Source organism: Mauremys reevesii, linkage group 10 (genome assembly GCF_016161935.1).
Source record: "Mauremys reevesii isolate NIE-2019 linkage group 10, ASM1616193v1, whole genome shotgun sequence".
In the NCBI taxonomy this organism is placed as follows: Eukaryota; Metazoa; Chordata; order Testudines; family Geoemydidae; genus Mauremys; species Mauremys reevesii.
The window spans coordinates 35917154-35936490 of record NC_052632.1 but is presented as its reverse complement, the minus strand read 5'-3'; the positions used below and the strand labels follow the sequence as shown (position 1 = coordinate 35936490).

The 19337-nt window shown below is 40.4% G+C and overlaps 1 protein-coding gene across 19 annotated transcripts in view; it reads left to right on the top strand.

The window, feature by feature from the left end:
- The window catches only part of PEAK1 (pseudopodium enriched atypical kinase 1), a 261455-nt gene that overhangs the window by 184851 nt on the left and 57267 nt on the right, over positions 1-19337 (top strand). For all 19 annotated transcript variants that reach the window (XM_039493412.1, XM_039493411.1, XM_039493409.1 and 16 more), the window contains one exon: positions 7954-11229. In XM_039493412.1, the coding sequence (XP_039349346.1) occupies positions 8066-11229 (3164 nt within the window). In that variant the 5' untranslated portion in view covers positions 7954-8065. The remainder of the gene's footprint in view (positions 1-7953; positions 11230-19337) is intronic.

Sequence of the window (19337 nt, the reverse complement as noted above, 5' to 3'; positions counted from 1 at the left end):
TTCACTCTAAGTTAAGGTTTCATGTGCCAGTAATACATTTTAACCTTTTTAGAAGGTCTCTTTCTATAAGTCTATAATATATAACTAAACGATTGTTGTATGTAAAGTAAACAAGGTTTATAAAATGTTTAAGAAACTTCCTTTAAAAGTAAATTAAAATGCAGAGCGCCTCCCCCCTCCCCCCCCCCCCCGGACTGGTGGCCAGGACCCGGGCAGTGTGAGTGCCACTAAAAATCAGCTTGCGCGCCGCAGGTCGCCTACCCCTGCTATATACACTGGTGATTGGACATTTGATAAATACCTGTTTCGAGAGAGAGGCCTCCCCAAGCACACCCCAAAACCAACCCCCCCCTAAAAGCACCCAAAATATTAACTCTCTAATTACATGGTTAGAAAAATATGAGCATGTTTATAGTAAGTGCATACCAATAGCTACTTCCGGAGGGTACATCTTAAGAGTAAAATTGTGGCCGCTTATAAGCTTATATGAATACCATTACTATTCAGTTTCTTATTCATTTCAGGCATACTACTCACAAAATAAGCAATGTAATCCAGTGTATATGACATCAGATTAGGAGTCAGGAAACCTGGGTTTGATTTCTGGCTCTGCCAGTGACTTGACATGTAACCTTGAGCAAGTCATTTAAGGTCTGTGCCTTAGTTTTCCCCTCTGTAAAATGTGCTTAATAATGCTTACCCATCTTTGTAAAGTGATGTAAAATGTATGGCTACACTATATAAATATTAAGCCTTTATTATTATTATCCAAAGCTCTGCTGTAACACTACTAACATCATACATATTTATGTGTGTTTCACACCTCATTGATAAAACCTGCATGATTGCTCAATACGTTGTACTTCTGGGTTCTGTGTGTATATATATAAAGTGTGTGTGTCTCTGCATGCCTTAACTTAGGACCATGTCTTCTCTGGCAATAAAATTTTATTACCTCTGCTGCAGTCTCTGAACATAACAAATTTGGCAATTAGCTTCACTTTGGAGTCTCTTCCATTTGGAGTTGTACAAAGGAGCTAAACTTGGCAGTTTATTTGAGAGGGAGGAGTTAGACTGGCCTTTCTCTCCCCCATGCCATAATAGGCACGTGCCACGTCTGTTTGGTTTCACAGTTATCAGTGCTAGACCTGCTCATATTTCAGCTGCCTATATGAGTCAGTGAGTTATGCCTCTGAGTGGGGGATGGAGCAGTTTCAGATGATGCTCCCAAATAATAGAAAGGCATGTATGGAGTTGGGGGATTTCCAAAGTTATTCATCATAATCTAAAAATGAAAAGAAAGGGCTGGAGAAGGTCAGACATCAAAATAGATTCTGTGTGAATTTTCTTTTCTTTTTTTTCTTTTTTTTTATTTTAAACTGATACTTTTTATGATGATCTGTGCACACCCAGATCACTCTGATCTGTGCCTCACAAAGAAAACTGCACAGGCAAGGCCTAGTGGTTTTGCGGTAGTGTTATGAACTCCCATCCACGAAACCTAAGTTGGATTCCTATTGCACATTTCTATGGGCTGCAAGTGCTGCAAAGGCAGAGTTCTCTGATGGTTGGAGGGTGTTGAGAGAATAATGTGTTGATTACTACAGAGGCTTGTGTTGATTACTAGCTAAATAACTGTCAGGAGAGAATCTTGGTGGCTGCAACTCTGTCTGAAAACTAAGAATGGTGAAATTCTTGCCACAAATGGGTATGCTGAAGTAAACATCCTTTCCCCAAAAGAGGAAACACAAAAATAAACCTGTACTTTGATATGAAGTACCTAGTGATCAAAAGTGATGGTATTGCAATGGCAAATGATTGAAACACATACTTGTCCATATTGCCAATAAATGTAACAGGCACTCATTTAAGAGAATTTTTTTGCAGCATAGAGCGTTGAAAACACGGTCTAATAGGTGCATTCATTTTAACATATTCAGTGAGCAGGCCTGATTAATTAGTACATGTCACCATCTGGTACTTACTAAGGCTATTCATTTTTAAATGTTGAAATTGTAGGGAATGGTGCATACCAATTATGTTCTTTTTAACTGAATAATGTTGGTATAAAGTTTTATTGGAGGAGGCCATCATTGTGATTCAGCCAGCATTCATCTAAGGGAGCACTGCCAACCTGAAATTATTTAGAACAAAGGAAAAATGCCTGAAATACATTGTGGAAAGAGAAGAAAAATGCCTGAAATGCATGTATTACTATCTTTAGGCACGCAATTGAGAAGAGGTCAATAAATAAGAGCCATAAAAATACCTCTGCATTTCAATACAAGGTTCAAGCACCTGACATCAAGATGTCTCAACAGATCATCTCTTCATCCTTATACAGAGGCCTTGAATCTGTCATCTTGCACCATACTGCACTGATAAGTGGAATAGTTTGTTACATTTTCATGAGCTTGATTTCAGCATAGTGGGCCAAATTCAGCCCAGAGGTAAACAGTTGCATATCTGTTGAACTCAGTAGAGCAGTACACCCTTGTACAGGATTGAATTTGGTCTATAGTGTTGTCAAACTGTTGTTTTACTGGTTCATCCATCTAGTGAACGAGGAAGTATGATCCAGTGGCTAGAGCACTAAATTAGGAGGCGAGACGTGGATTCTATTCTGGGCTCTTCCATTGACTTGCTGTGTGAATTTTAAGTTATTTAATTTCACTGAGCCTTAGTTTCCCCATGTGTAAAATGTGGATGGTAATGCTTGCTCACATTTCTTAAGTGCTTTGAGGTCTATGGATGAATAACATATCAGCTTTAAGTATTATCTTTTACTTGAGAAGCCCAATTTCTGATTATAGTGGATGTGTCTGTTCAGGTTTTAATTAGCCCTGATATTTCCATGTAAGTCTCTTATCATTCATTATAGTGATCACTTAGGGATAGGAATTTCCACAGAGTTTTTCTCATTTGCTTCAATGGCTAGGTAGCTTGTTGAGTGGTGGCATGCAAACTATGGAGGGAGAGACCGAATATGTTCTTTTGATATCTGAAGAAGAAGAATAAAATTATCAGGGCTGGGGTGTATCAGTTTCCTGAGCACCTTTCTCTTGAATAGTAGAGCAAAATGAACTCACAAGCGAATGATGTTAGATTCTCTCAGTCAAGTGAAATTTTAAATTATTCCTTTTTTTAACATGATGTACTTTTGTATATGTGTTTCCATTAGCTTCAGTGGACTCTGCTGCACACTATCAAATGATAGCTCTTGCTGGTAACAGCTACCAGAACAACATTCAGAATGTGAGGTCAACACAGTAGCAAACCTATAGTTAAGGTTGAAAGAGTTCAGCCATTGTCATTTTAAGGGCTAGGAAGGGGAGAAAGAAGTTCAGCAAAATATGTCAAATCATTATTGAGTTATGTACCAGTGAAGAAAGGAATAGACTTTTTTCTATCTTTATAGAGTTCAAACACTGATTTTTAAACTTCAGGTTTGCTATAAATTTAGCTCTTAATATTGCAAAGTGCCTTTGGTATTAAAATAAGAAAGTGATAGATATTTGAATTCCTTTACTTTTTCTAGCTCGCAAACAACACAATTTTCTATGGTTTGAAGGTGCAGAGTTCCCTTTTCACAGCTGCAGATGATTTCAGAGGATGTTACGTGGAGTGCTCACAAATCAAACATCCTGTGACTGTCTAAAACCAATCCGTGACTGTCTGGAAACCAATCTGTAGTTTATGAACTATTAACTGAATGACTCTTGCCCACTTCGCAGGCTATATCAGAAAACTATGTCATGTCATGAGGCTGTGTGTAAACCATTTATATTAAGTGTTAATGTTCTAAATTGTTAATGGCTAGTGTATGCCTAATGTGAGCTTGATTTCTATACTGGTGCCTTTGGAATATGCAAGCGTAAGTTTGTGTACAGCTATGACTACATCATTTTAATATTTTAACTTGAGCAGTGCTTTGTAAATATGAAGCTCCCTGGTTTCTGCCAATTTCTTACATCTAACATTCAGATTCATTTTTCAGTATGTAACTCTAATTTGGAGGAGGAAAAAAGTTGATCAGTTTCAGCGTCTGTGGACAAGAGGGAGTAAATAAAATCAGTAATTGAACAATAAAACCTTGTAATAACCCAAAGATATGAAATATGCTAGTCTCCATCATTTTTTCCACAATCTTTTTAGCAGAAAATGTTTGAATTAAAGGGGACTGATACATAAAACTGTCCATTTTGTGATAGAATTTCAAAGCAAGTGTGTCCTGTCTGTCTCTCAGAGAGGTAGTAAAAACCAGCTAAACCTTAAAAACCACATTCACACTTACTCTTTTGTTTTAATTATTTGCTCAGAGATTTTATGGAATAGAAATGTATTAACTAAGAAAACATTTTGTTTGAACTCAAAACAGTATCTTTTTTTCCCTCTTTTACATAGTGGATACATGAAAGCAGGGAGATCACCAGACTGAGAGATTCTAGCACTTCCCTTCTTTCTCTTAAATATTTCAGAAACTCATTTCTTGAATGTAACTTTTATAATAAGAGTATATGATGAGGTTGTTTGGGGTTGGGCTAGCATAGCTGTTTCAACGAGTTCAACAAAGAAGGAAAAGTAAAAACCAAAGGCTTAACATTTGAATAGATCAGTGTCTGGCAAAGCTAATATCTGTTAGATCATATAGAGAAAGGTTTGGGGGACTATCTTCAAGGGAAAAAGCTTTGTCTCTCTACATCATTAGTCAATGTATGAAATATGAGAACTTGCCATGAATGTGCTTGATGAAATTGTTCTAGTGCTAGACTGCAGCCCCATCTGGTGTTTGAACAGGGGTGCTTCTTATGCAGCTCTCTTATATCATCGTGTGAATAATAAGGCACCTTGCTATACTGTACTTGAGAAAATTGACATTAATACAAATGCCCGATTTTATTAATAGCGTCTATTGTATGCCATATTGTGATGAAAGCCAATTGTGTTTTTGGTGAATTACAGCGTAGCAATCCTGTTGATAACATGCCATCCACTAAATCAGCTTGAGAGCTATATTTACTGGGTAGGTCTATTTACACAGCTTGCATTTATTTCTGTGATCAAAAATGTATATTGATCATTCAAATGGTCTAACAAAATAGAAAGAATTACCTCTTGTTTCTTGTATTTTTACATTAAAAATGATTCTGTGAAGTTACATTGGGATGAATTTGGCCCGGCGGCTTTAAACTGGTGAGACATCAATTCATGAAAGACTCAAATCCTACATATTCTGAAGGCTCACATTTAGTGGGTTCATGTCTGTTTTTTGACATGGGGCTAGTTATATCAGGAACTGATCAAACTCATTCTCAAATAGTTTTCCAGTAAGCTGAGGGAAATTTTTACTTGTATTGCAGATTTGATAGGAAGAATATAAGTGAAACAAACCTGTGACTAAAAGAAGCATTTTCTTGCATCATGCATATGGTTTAAGATAGTTTTATTGTTTCTGTTCTAAGTTGACTAAAGGTAATGCCATGAAGAAACTGAAGCGCGTGACTTTCTGCATATAATGGACCGATGTCTTTTATTCAGCTCTCTTTTTTGAGTAACTATTTTCTCTTTGGCTAAAGTATCTACCCAGTAATAATTTGACCTTGATGGAAACATGACTGAAAGGCTTTTTTTCAGATAACTATGAATTAAATTGAATTGTTCAGGCAGGTTTTCTCAGTCAAGCAAAAGAACATTCACCTTTGAACCTAAATCAAATGCTTTAAATCACATTTGAGAAAACTAAACATATTCTTTCACCATCCCTATCCTGTCTGATATTTTAGAGGACATTTCTGTGGCGACATGCCTTTATTTTTTAGTTTTAGGTCCCATATTTCTCAGCTTCCAATTTATCAGGCAGAAATGAAGGTCAATAGCACTGAATTAGTAGGAATTTAACGCTATATATTCCTAATCATTGTCACTTTTCAGGGACATGCTGGCTGCCACTTCCCGCAAACCGTGGCCACTGGGAGATGCGGGCAGCCGTGCCTGTCGACGGTCAATGTAAACACTGTCTTGCGGCCCACCAGTTCTATATCTAGGGCCCTACCAAATTCACGCTCTATTTTGGTCAATTTCATGGTCATAGAATTTTTAAAATAATAAATTTCATGATTTCAGCTATTTAAATCTGAAATTTCATTGTGTTGTAATTGTAAGTGACCTGACCCAAAAAGGAGTTATGAGAGGAGGTCGCAAGGTTATCGTAGGAGGGATTGTGCTACTGCTACCTTTACTTCTGCACTGCTGCTGGCAGTGGCACTTCCTTTAGAGCTGGGCAGCTGGAGAGCGGTGGCTGCTGGGCAGGAGCCCAGCTCTGAAGGCAGAGCCACCGCCAGCAGCAGCACATAAGTAAGGATGGCATGGTGTGGTATTGCCACCTTTACTTCCACGCTGCTGCTGTCAGGGTGTGGCCTTCAGAACTGGGCACCTGGCCAACAGCCACCACTCTCCGGCCACCCAGCTCTGAAGGCAGTGCAGAAGTAAGGATGGCAATAACGCAACCCCCCTAAAATAACCTTGTGACCCTCGCCCCCCCCACACCCCCTGCAACTCCTTTTTGGGTCAGGACCCCCAATATGAGAAATGCTGGTCTCCTCTGTGAAATCTGTATAGTATAGGATAAGAGCACACAAAAGACCAGATTTCACAGTCTGTGATACATCTTTCATGGCTGTGAATTTGGTAGGGGCCTATCTATATGTAATTGTTTCGTATTTCAGATATTTGGTTTTGTAGAAGTCAATAAAGATCTATAAGTTGTCAGAGACTACTTGGTTCTTTTAAATCATTGCTAAGAGTGTTTACTCCTGGGGGAATTCTGTGCTACACAAAAATTTTGCGCACAATATTTTAAAATTCTGTATATTTTATTTGTGAAAATAATACAATCTAATCATGCCAGTTTCAATTATTTTGGTAATTTATTTCAAAATACCTGTCAGAAAACATTTCTGTAACAGTACAGAGAACAAAATAGATTCCCCCAGGAGCAGAACGTTAAAGGAACCTGTATGACAACCCAGTTTCTGTTTCTCTGTTATGTTTTTGTTGTGCACCTCAGTCTGGGTGTGTCACATGCCAGCTGGGCACATCTTGGGGGAAAACTCTGCCACTCCGGTCTTTTGTTGATTCTTGGGGTTTTGTCCTGCCCCCATAGGATTACCATATAGAGGCTCCCAAATAGAGGACAGTGCCAGGGGGATGGGGAGTTGGGAGGGGGGTACAGTTGGGGAGTGCTGGAGGGGGTCTGTGTGTACTGGGAAAGATTATTTGGGGGTACTATAGGGGGCTGCGTGGGGCACCCCCTAGCCCAGACACTTGTACCCCCTCTTCCCCAGAGCCCAGTCGCCAGGCCAGGCATCTCCACACAAACCCCAGAGCACAGCCACGGGGCACCCCCCATCCGGGGCACCTGTAGTCTCTCCTCCCAGAACCTGGGGATCCATAGGGAGAAACAGCCTGATGCTGGTCAGACTGGGCTTGTATGGAGTTTCCTGTGGGGATTTCAGTATTGGGCGGTGCAGGGCTGACCCTGCACAGGGCCTCCATCTCTGCTGGGCTGGGCAATCTGCTCACTGTGAGGCCCACATGCCACCTCCTTCCTTCAGAGTATGCCGGGAACCGCAGTTGCCGGGAACCCTCCAATTCCCCCCCACCCCCAACAGTGTCCTCTATTTGCAAGCTGGGGAGCCAGGCTCTGCCAGGACCAGTAGTCCCTAGTGGCAGCCAGCAGCTGTGCAGCACCAATTCTGTGGGAACAAATGAAATTTTGCGCAGAACATTAATTCTCTGTAAATTCTGCTTTGCGCAGCAGCACATTATTCCCCCAGGAGTAAGTGTTGTAAAAGGAGAAACAGTCAGAATATGAGTATAAACACAGTCATTCACTTGTCACTGAATGTTGTTGTTTTTCCCCATTCTTATCTTTTGTTTTCTTTCATTTTTTAGAAAGATCACTATTTGAAAGCGTAGCCAGAATAAATGAGCAGAGTGAAAACGAATGGATGAAGTTCTTACCATGCACTGAACAGTGGAGCATCAGGTGCAAAGCTCTGGGAAAATGTCTGCTTGCAACACCTTCACTGAACACGTCTGGAAACCTGGTGAATGTAAAAACTGCTTCAAACCCAAAAGCTTGCACCAACTGCCCCCAGCCTCTGAAAAGACTTCCCTCTCGCATGGCAATCTGAAAACCAATGCAAACCACAGCAACAACCACCGTGGTAGAAGTACAGGAAATTTCCGACCCCCTGTAGCAAAGAAACCCACTATAGCTGTGAAACCCACCATGATGGTGGTAGATGGACAGAGTGTCAGTGGTGAGATCAGCACACCTGATCATTGTGAAAACAAGCCAGTAATTATAGGGTGGAACCGAAACAAGACTGTTTTAAACAAAAAGCCACTGAACAATAATAATGAAGATGAAATTGAAGGTTATAGCCATGTTCATAGGCCTTATGGCAACAGTGATAGTGCAGGTAAGATACCAAATAACAATAATAATGGACTGACAGAAGTGTTGAAGGAAATTGCAGGTTTGGATACCACACCTCAGCTAACAGGAAATGAAATGAACTCAAGGGAAACATTCTTGGGAAGAATAAATAATTGCTATAAAAGATCATTAGAAAGACAGATCCCTCCAAGCTGCATGATGGGTGGAATGAAGGATTCACATAGTAAGCATGTTATTCTGAGTGGAAGCACTGAAGTAATAAGTAATGAAGGTGGACGTTTCTGTTACCCAGAATTCTCCAGTGGAGATGAGAGTGAGGATGATATGTTTTTTGGCAGCATGCAGGAAGAGCATGAGAGTTGGGATGAAAGTGATGAAGAGCTGCTAGCAATGGAAATTCGCATGCGCGGCCAACCTCGCTTTGCTAACTTTAGAGCTAACACCCTGTCTCCTGTCCGGTTTTGTGTTGACAAAAAATGGAACACTGTGCCTTTAAGGAACAAGTCTCTCCAGAGGATCTGTGCTGTAGACTATGATGATAGCTATGATGAAATTTTAAATGGTTATGGAGAAGAAACTGTGATCCTTTATGGGCAAGAAAGCATGCAGAGTATGGTGTCATCTGATTCCACATCTCCTGATTCTTCTTTGACTGAAGAGTCTCGCTCTGGAACAATCAGCAGCTCATCTCAAAAACTCTGCAATGGAAGGTTATCTCCCAGTACCCCTAAGGAGATCAAGTTGATTGAACCAGATTATGAGAGTCTTTGTGATAAGCAGATAGTGAAAGACATGTCAAAAACTTCCAGAAACACTGCAAACATTCTAGAGACTCACAAGGCAGTTCTTGCACTTAGATTGGAAGAGAAGGATGGCAAGATTGCAGTACAAAGTGATCATCAAGAAAGCAAAAGTGCTACAGATGTTACTGGTCAAGCAGTGACTATAAACTTGGTACCAATGGAAGATCAAGCCAAACCTTACAGAGTGGTAAATATGGAACAACCAGTGTGCAAGCCTTATACTATAGTAGATGTGTCAGCAGCCATGACCAATGAGTGTGTGGATGGTCAGACTGAAAGCTCAGAAACCAAAAGTATGCCATCTAACCCAAATTCACCAGGAACTCCAGGTGCACCGATTATATCTACTACCGCATCATCTGGGCGAGTAAATGCCAATCTAAAAAAATCCAGTGCAGTTAGATACCAAGAAGTATGGACCTCTAGTACTAGCCCACGACAGAAGATACCTAAGGTGGAATTAATCGCTAATAGTTCAGGACCTTCTGTCCCTCCAAGGAAAAGCAGCCACAAATCTGCTCCTACTTCACCTACAGCCACAAATATTTCTTCAAAAACCATCCCAGTGAAGTCACCCAATTTGTCTGAGATAAAATTTAATAGTTACAACAATGCTGGCATGCCACCTTTCCCAATTATCATTCATGATGAACCTACATATGCTAGGAGTTCAAAGAATGCTATCAAAGTTCCTATTGTAATCAATCCAAATGCGTATGATAATTTAGCCATCTATAAAAGTTTTCTAGGGACCAGTGGAGAGCTATCCATCAAAGATAAAACTACAAGTGTAATAAGCCACACATATGAAGAAATAGAAACAGAAAGCAAAATCTCTGAAAATATACCCAGCAAATCCACTGAATTTACCCAACCCAAGGGGGTAACTAATAGCACAGAGTGTAAACTGGGTTCTGTGGCTCAGAAAGTTCAAGAGTACAATAGCTGTCTCAGCAAAGTTCAGACACCACCACAAAGAAGTCATAGTTTTGACCACAGCTCCCCAACAAGAGTTCAGAAGACAAGTCAAGAGCCTGCAGCCAAAATGGAAGAAGCACAGGAGACTTCTGGTGGCAGCAGCAATAGGGAAAATGCAAACACGGTGCTTTCACAGATTGTGGCTTCTATCCAGCCCCCACAGTCTCCTCCAGAAACACCTCAATCAGGACCCAAATCTTGCAGTGTGGAAGAATTATATTCCCTACCACCTGATGCAGATACCACTAAAAGCAGCCTGGTACGACCCAAATCTCTCTTTACCGCACAACCCATCAATGATACTGAAGTATCCAGTGCCACAGAAAGCACTACCACTAAAATGCAGAAGGATACACTTTCAAAGCCACTTACCACCCATTCGTCGAAGCCAGTAACAGGCACTCATAATACCACAAGTCCCAAAATAGAGCAAGCACCTCCATTTCCCCCTCCACGTTCCACTTCTTCACCCTATCATGCAAGTAATCTGTTGCAAAGACATTTCAGCAACTGGAGCAAACCAACCAGTCCCATTAGATCAACAGAGGCAGAGTCAATACTGCATTCAGAAGGTAGACGAGCTGCTGATGCAAAACCCAAGCGCTGGATATCCTTTAAGAGCTTCTTCCGCCGCAGAAAGACTGATGATGAGGAAGACAAAGAGAAGGAAAGAGAAAAAGGGAAACTAGTGGGTCTTGATGGAACTGTTATACATATGCTGCCCCCTCCTCCAGTTCAACGCCACCATTGGTTCAGTGAGTCAAAAACAGACTCCAGTGAGAAGCCATCCATTGTTTTCATGTATAGATGTGAACCAGCACAGGCTGAACCAAACACCTACCAGAACAAGGCTGGAGTGGAGTTTCCAAATGAAGATACAGTGGCAAAGGACAAAGCAGAAATGGAAGAGATGTTGACAGAGGATTCTGAACAGAAAATTAAGAGTCATTCTTCACCATCTCAGATTCCCAAGAAGATCCTCAGGTAAACTGCTGCTAATAGCATGTGTCTTTTTAACTCACTCATTCAGTGTTGTAGAATATGCTGTACATTTTGCAGAAATGGGAAGTAATTTAAGGGCTTTATATAGAACTTTATATGTGCATGTGTAATGTTTTTACCATCTTAACATTTTACTGGATAGTTGTTTTCATTAGCGCCTTTCTTCATATGAGCAGCATCCAGTATTTTGAACTGTCTTTGATAGGTTGATCTTGTTCTACTGAATCAAACACACATGGCCCTGAATTTTTAGATTAACATGGTATTTCTATGCTATAGAAGACTAAAGAACTCTGGTGTAGAAGTGGAGGGTAAATATTTAGTGGAGAAGTAGAAAGTGTACTGACTATCTATCTCTCTGTCATGTGCCCCTCCAGAGGAAAAAAACATGTCTCCAGCTGTAATACCCCATATTGATAGTCCATGTCATTGCACAAGTTTTATTAGCATGTATTTTATTATGCTGATGGGAGGGAGCTGTCCGTCAGCATAGTAAATCCACCTCTGCAAGAGGCAGTAGCTATGTCAGTGGGAGAAGTCCTCCTACCGACATAGTGCTGTCCACACCAATGTTTAGGTTGCTGTAACTTACAGCGCTCAAGGTAAGTGGTAGTGTAGACCAAGCCTTAGTGAAAGCAGGATACCAGTATATTAAGTCAAAAGATATTTTAAAACTTTTGTACCTATTTATTCTTTTAGTTGTACCCTGCCAGACAGAAAATTATAAAATCATAGACTTGTTCCTTTCAATGCAATGTCTGACCATCACCAAAAACAAGGTCAGGTCCTAAAGTGCCCTCACCCTATTTGTTCTCCATACTCTTGTCTATACAAGAAAAATGCACTGATTTAACTTTAAATGGTTTTTAAACTGATTTAAAATTATGGAAATCTATGTGTGGACACTCTTATTTCAGTTTATCTTAAACTGATTGCTAATCAATGTAACCTAAAAGTGAAATCAGCCTTTTTAAACTGCCCATAAGAGTGTCAAACTCACCCTTTTGCATGAGTTTAAAATCACACCTTTATTTAAAACTGGTGCAATGAGGACTTATTTATTGTCTGTTTTTCTGATATTTTTTCATAGTTGGAAAGCTCAAGTTTTTGTTACAATGTTTCTGATGAAAGTTAGGGGTATAAAGTGGGTGTTATGATACTAGGAAGTATCACCACACTTGTGTGCAGTATAGCACCTGGCTGAAAACAAAGCGTCTTCAACTACCCTAGGGATGGTGCTGTTGCTTTGTTGTATCACACCTGCCTAGAGTATGTTTGTACTGTTACTGTTTGCAATAGTTAGTCTTTCTCTTTCCTGTTTTTCACCCCCTTTTAGAGAATTTTTCTTTATTTTTTCCCCACCAAGCTGTGGTGATAGTGTGAAATCATAGCTCAGAATTTTCCAAGGGTAATTATATTTTATTTGCTATTAATTCTATTTTATAAAAAGTACTAACTCCATTGTGATCTTTCTGAGAATATTTAAAAAAAGAAAAGAATGAAACATTGGGAGTTTTATGGGCAGAATAAGATTTGGTAGCTTTCTGTGGCATTTGGCTTTCTGTAATTTATTTTTATTGCCTTTCATGCATTTTGGTGTCTTAAGGTAATTGTTTTTACTTGATTTTGATTGTGTTAAGGAGGGGGAAAGGAGAGCCAATACGGTTCAAGGATTTTGATTTGCCTATTTTTACAGTATTTGTGAACCAGGCCTGGCTGCTTGCAGTTTTGCACCAATAGGAAGTATATTTGATTTACCAAGTGATGCTACGCTTGCTTTGTATTAACTCATCAGATGTTCGCTAAAGGTTAATGCTAATTCAGGCTAAAATGTGTGGAATGGAAAAGAAGTTCAAAATCTTCAGTTAACAACTGCAGCAGGCTTAGAGAAAAATTGAAGACATGAAGATAAAGATCAATGAACATGACACTTTTCTAACTGAGAATGCCAACAACTGTAAAGCTCGCTGAGAGATCAAATTGATGACCTGAAAAATGAGATAGGATTAAGAAATGTCAGATTGGAGGGGGGTCCTGAAGGCATATGAACAGGAGAAACTGAACTTTTTTTTTTTATCCCATAGTGGATTATGAAGGTGATAGAGACTGATAACTTTTAATTCCTTTAGCACAGTGTTGTGGTTATGATATTGCTGGAAAGGTCAGTTCATCACTCAGAACAGCACATGCAGAATATTCATCTCTTGAAATAAGGAATAAACATTTGAAACTGAATGCATTTGAGTCTGTGATGGGGCCCTCAAGTGTTTTATCCATGTGATGGTCTTGTTTTTCTTTGGCATACATAGTAGTTAAAAAGATGCTGGCAAATATGAAATTGGCATCTCAGTAGAGGGTTTTTCTGAAAACCAAAATCAACTCCCCCCCAAGGATAGAAAAGTCTTTCCAGTAAAGGTTTCAAATTGAGATAGGATATAACCTTTCCTACTGTTTTTTTGTTTTGTTTTTTGTTTGTTTTTATTTTTCTTTAAAAAAAATCATAGTAACTAAATTGTACCAAATATTTGTAAATAAAATTTATTGTGTTTGGTGGTGCAGCAGTTAATCCTGTTCACTGTGGAAATTTGAGTGATTCTCTTGCAGAAAATTGCATTTAAGGCTTTGTGTTATGTCTGTGCAGAATGGAAGATGACTAGAGATAGTTTCAAGGGGAGAGAGAAAATATGGAATCTAGAGCAAAGATCATCTTTATTCCAGAGAATTGTGGGATACCTCCTCCACCATTCCTCACACTCACTCCTCCCTCAAAAGCCCTCTATCACAGCAATCCTCTCTGAGGATATCTACATTGCAGCTGCGCGCTAGCATCCCAGCCCAGGTAAACAAACTCAGGCTAGTGGGGCTCGAGCTAGCACTAAAAATAGCTGTCTGGACATTGAGACTCTAGGCTTGAGCTCAAGTGGATAGCGCAGCTGAAAGGCCCACACAGCTATTTTGAGTGTGTTAGCTTGAGCCCTGCTAGTGGGAGTCTCTGTGCCCGGGCTGGGAGGCTCACTCCCAGCTGCAGCATAGATATACCCTCTGGTTCAGAGAAGGGCTGGCTTCTCTGTAGAGCAAGTCAATACTGTTTCTTGGATTGGCCTCAAGGAGGAACACTAGATATCAATGTGAGTAGTTCTCAGCCCTTGCTGTCTGGATTATGTTGTGAACCCCTTTGCTGCCTCTTGATATGATTTACAAAGCTTTTTGTTTTTACTGATGTAGAGTATTTTAGTAGAAGGATTAAGTCTCGTTGTCCTCAGTTTAGGTTAGGCTATATGGCTGAATGTCACAGCTCATGTGAATTTTACAGAGTGGGGAGGAGAGTGTAGCTAGAGTTACAATTTTCTTTTGTTATTTATCACAGCTCATTCAATGGACTTCTGCTTAGAGGAGCTGATTACAACAAGATCAGTCTTGGTAAAGACATTTTCCAGAGTACTAAGATCCAAAACCCTTAGTCTTCTGTGGTTTTGAGGGAAGAATATAGAGATGCCAATCACTGGCTTAGAAATGAGGCCCTACTGGTACACACATCAGGTATATCCAACATATGGGAAAGGTCCAAATAATTATCACTTATCACTAGACACTGATACTTTCTCTGATCCATTCTCCACAACTACACAAGGTAGCCCCCTCACTGGATGTCAACCTGTTGCTAAATGTCCCCATAAGATATTCTTCTGAACTTATAAAGGAGGCATTCCCTCTCTAACAATTGGGTTTTTTAATAGCAATTATGTCAGCCTGATGGGCATTGGAATGAAGAGTTCTGTCCACAGAACCCCAGTACTCTATTTTCATGTTGAGATAGTGGTTCTCAGGACCAGGGCCGGCTCTAGGATTTTTGCCACCCCAAGCTCCCTTCCCCATATCCCCAGCCCCGCCTCCTCCCCCGAGTGCCCACCGCTCGGCTTCTCCTCCCTCCCTCGCTGCGCAAAACAGCTGTTTCGCACGTGGCAAGCCTGGGAGGGAGGGGGAGAAGCAGAGTGGTGGCACACCCAGGGAAGCAGGCGGAGCGGAGGTGAGCTAGGGTGAGGGGGGATGCAGGAAGTAATGGGGGGTAGAGGAACCACTCCCCGCTCCAGCTCACCTCCGCTCCACCACCACCACCTCCCGCAAGCACCCCGCCGCTCGGCTTCTCCTCCCTCCCAGGCTTGCTGCGCGAAAGAGCTATTTTGCGTGCAGCAAGCCTGGGAGGGAGGGAGGAGTATCGAAGCGGCGGTGGCATGCTCAGGGGAGCAGGCAGAGGCGGAGTGGCAGCGAGCTGGGGCGGCGAGTTGGGGCAGCAGGGGCACTTTTCCCCCATACCCCGGAGTCAGCACCTATGATGGCTGGCACCGGAATGCTGCCCCTAGAAATGTGCCACCCCAAGCACCTGCTTGTTTTGCTGGTGCCTGGAGCCGGCCCTGCTCAGGACAAAGCAATCTTTCATCCCTAAAGTCTCAAAGGAGACAGTACTGCAAGCTTTCTGTCCCAAGTCACTGCGTCCAAGGGGAAAGCTGTGGAACAGCTTTGATGTCTGCACAATAATAAAAATATATCTACACAAAACTAAAGTATTCAGAAGATAGAGCTCATAATTTTGTCTTGTCGCCTAGCTGTAAGGAACAAAAAGACTTCAAAGACTTTGATATCTAGGTGGATCAGATTATGAATATCTGAGGCATACAAGATAAAGAACTCATCATCATCTGAACTCATGCAGCATTGTCTCTTGGATTGAGACATACATTTCTTAAGAAGACACATACAAGGCTCCCCAACTTCCATACTGGAAGTTATGTCATCTCTTCATCAGTAAGGTCATAAGATGTGCCAGTGATTGACAGGTCTGAGTTCCATCAAGATGCAAACAGGCCTCAAGCCCATTATAGGATCTATGGATCTTACTGCTTGAAGAAATGAAATGTTTAGATATGTCCATATAAATATTTGTAATGCTTTCTGAATTTAAGAGTAATGTCTGACACTCCACTGTAAAGTTATACAATACATCAGGAATCCAGTTATAAATTCTGGAGATTTTAATATTAGGTTCCATAACTGTGAGAGATTAGATGTCAAGACTTTTAGAAATGCCTTGCTATCCTTAGGATTTTAAAATGATATCATGTTCGCACATTGCACAGAGAGTTTGCCTTTGAGAACTGCCCACATGGATTCCTGTTCTTGGGATTAACCCTTGGAATGTGAACTTGAAATCTTGTGGAATACTGTCTACTGGGATCAGTATCTTTACAAACTCCCCTACCCCTTGTGCAGGGTTCCAGCAGTGTAAATAGGCCCCAGCCACCCTTCAGTTCTTTCCTGAAGTGTAGAAGATGCAACAAACTCTGAAAACACTCAGTGTCCTCAGTGCTCCCCTTGTCTTTTTGGTCCATTCTCTTCGGTCTGTGGATATTATTTTTATTAAAATATTATTTTATTATTTTGTGTTAAAAAATAAAACAGTTTTTCAGCGCCCATGTCAGCTCTCTTGGGGGCTAAACACCAAAGGAAGCCTGATATTGCCAGCTATAATAGCAGACTGTCTTGATCTAGGAGGGGAGCACCTGCCATCAGTTCATTGTAATTGTCTTTTATCTCCTGGGAAAAGAAAATGTCTTAGCAGGTTTTTAAAGGCAAAATACAATCAGTTGCAAGAACAATCCCCTAAGGACTCAATCCTGCCTTTACATTTCTGTAAATGGGGCAAAGCCCTAGCTAATCACTTTTCCACCAGAGACAATACCAAATATCTGGATCTACTGCAAAGGCAGGCAGGACCAACACTGCTGGATGCCATTATCCTGGACTGGGGCCAGGAGTTACTCATTCTCTCAAATCCCTTGATCGCAAAGACCATCTGGAAAATTGTACAAGAAGGAATCAGAGTACTGTTGAAAGTCCCAACTTGGGGCCATCTAGAATTGATATAAAAGCTGTAAATCCATCTTCCCAATTTACTTGCTCTCTTGTCTCAGGATTGGGATGAGGTTCTCCACCTGAATTCATATTCTTTCAGGCTGACAAAATTTATCTTCTGGACTGCTGGAAAACTAAATCAAGAATGTTCTGCCGAAGTCCAAAAGATCCTCCTGGAAAGCAGGAAGTCCTCATCTACGCAAACCTATTTAGTGAAGTGGGAGAGATTCTGTATTTACGTAGATCCAAAGATAATAGACCTGAGATGATCCTCCATCACTTTCATCTTGGACTGTTTACTCCACTTGGAACAATCAACAGTGTCAGAGTTCAGTCAAGGTCTACCTGGCTGTCACCTTGACTTTCTACCCTTCAAAGGGTGGATCAGCAGCTTTTGTTCACCCTTCTGTAACCAAGTTTATGAAAGGATTGTTCTGTATATTCCCTCTGGGGCACAAGCTACTTACATTATAGTATTAATATTTTTTGAACCTTTGTCAGAATCTCTCTACCATCTCTCTGTGAAAGCAGTATTCCTCAGTGTCATTGCAAAAATCAATTATATGCACTCTCCTTGAATACAGTATTCATTTCTGTGTGCAGTATTTTTGTAGGCATGTATTCATTTCTAGTCATCCTGTCTCAAAAAGGATATAACAGAAATAATGGGTGTTCAGAGATAGTCAGCAAGAGAATGAGACTGATTAGAGAGGAGATGAATAAGAAGGAACATAATATAATTATATGAAATAGGGAATGGTGTACAGATGGTAAATCCAGCACTCCTGTATGTATTTTCTCAAAATATAAGAACAAGGGACATTCAATTAAATTGAAAGGCGGCAAATTTACAAAAATATTGATAAAAAGAAATACCTTTTGCCAGGGCGCGATTAAACTGTGGAACTCATTGCCACTGGATATCACTGAGGCCAAGAGTTTAGTAAAATTTATAAAAGGATTAGACCTATTGTATGGATAATGAGAAAACTGTATTATATAGGATTTAAAAAATAGAAGGGATTTAAACCCACATGCTTTAGAGAATAAGTCAACCTCTAACTGTCAGGAACTAGGAAGAAGCTTCCTTTATGAGTTGGCAGTTTCAAATTATCAACTATGGAGTTCTTTCACCTTCCACTGAAGCATCTGTTCCTGGCTCATGTCAGAGACAGGAAACTGAACTACAAGAGCTACTGGTTTGATCTAGCACAGGGTTCGGCAACCTTTCAGAAGTGGTGTGCTGAGTCTTCATTTATTCACTCTAATTTAAGGTTTCGCGTGCCAGTAATACATTTTAACGTTTTTAGAATGTCTCTTTCTATAAGTCTATAATATATAACTAAACTATTGTTGTATGTAAAGTAAATAAGGTTTTTTAAATGTTTAAGAAGCTTCATTTAAAATTAAATTAAAATGCAGAGCCCCTCCGGCCACTGAAAATCAGCTCGCGTGCCACAGGTTGCCTACCCCTGATCTAGCATGTCAGTTTGTTTTCCTATTCTCATAATATAAACCCATAAAGTTACTCAGATACAAACCTGGTTGTTGATCCTTCCTACACTGTTTCATGAAGATAAGGTGATCCTTCATCCTGATTCTAAGTTCCTGTCTAAAGTGATGTCTGATTACCATCTCAGTCAGGTCATTAACTTGCCTGTACTTTTCCTCAAACTTTATTCATATTCAGGGAGTTCAGGCTTCATATCTTAGAAATCCAGAGGTCTGTATAGAACCAAACATATCTGTCAATTCATCAGTAGAGGACCAGGGGCTTCAGTCCATCTCATATATACGAGATTATGATCTTGCAGGTATCAGCCACTAGGGGATATCAGAGCACACTCAACTAGGTTATGGTAATTTTTATAGGTGTTATATTTTTCCAGAAAGCTAACAATACATATTTAAAAGTTTTAAATGATAAGATAAGGCAAAAATATTGACAGGTTCTGAGTGATCCTTATGGGTTAATTAGTAGTAAGGAATTCTTTTCATTTTTCTCTATTCCTACTTCTGTCTTTTGTGGGTGATGGGTAAGAGCTGACCTTTCATTAAACAATTGGTTGAGTATATTAGGGTGTCTTAGTTTGAACGCTCAGAATCTCTCCCTTTCTCCCATAAAAAGAGAGGTGCTTGCTCCCAGGTATCACAACGCAACATCTCATTGCTGCCATTTT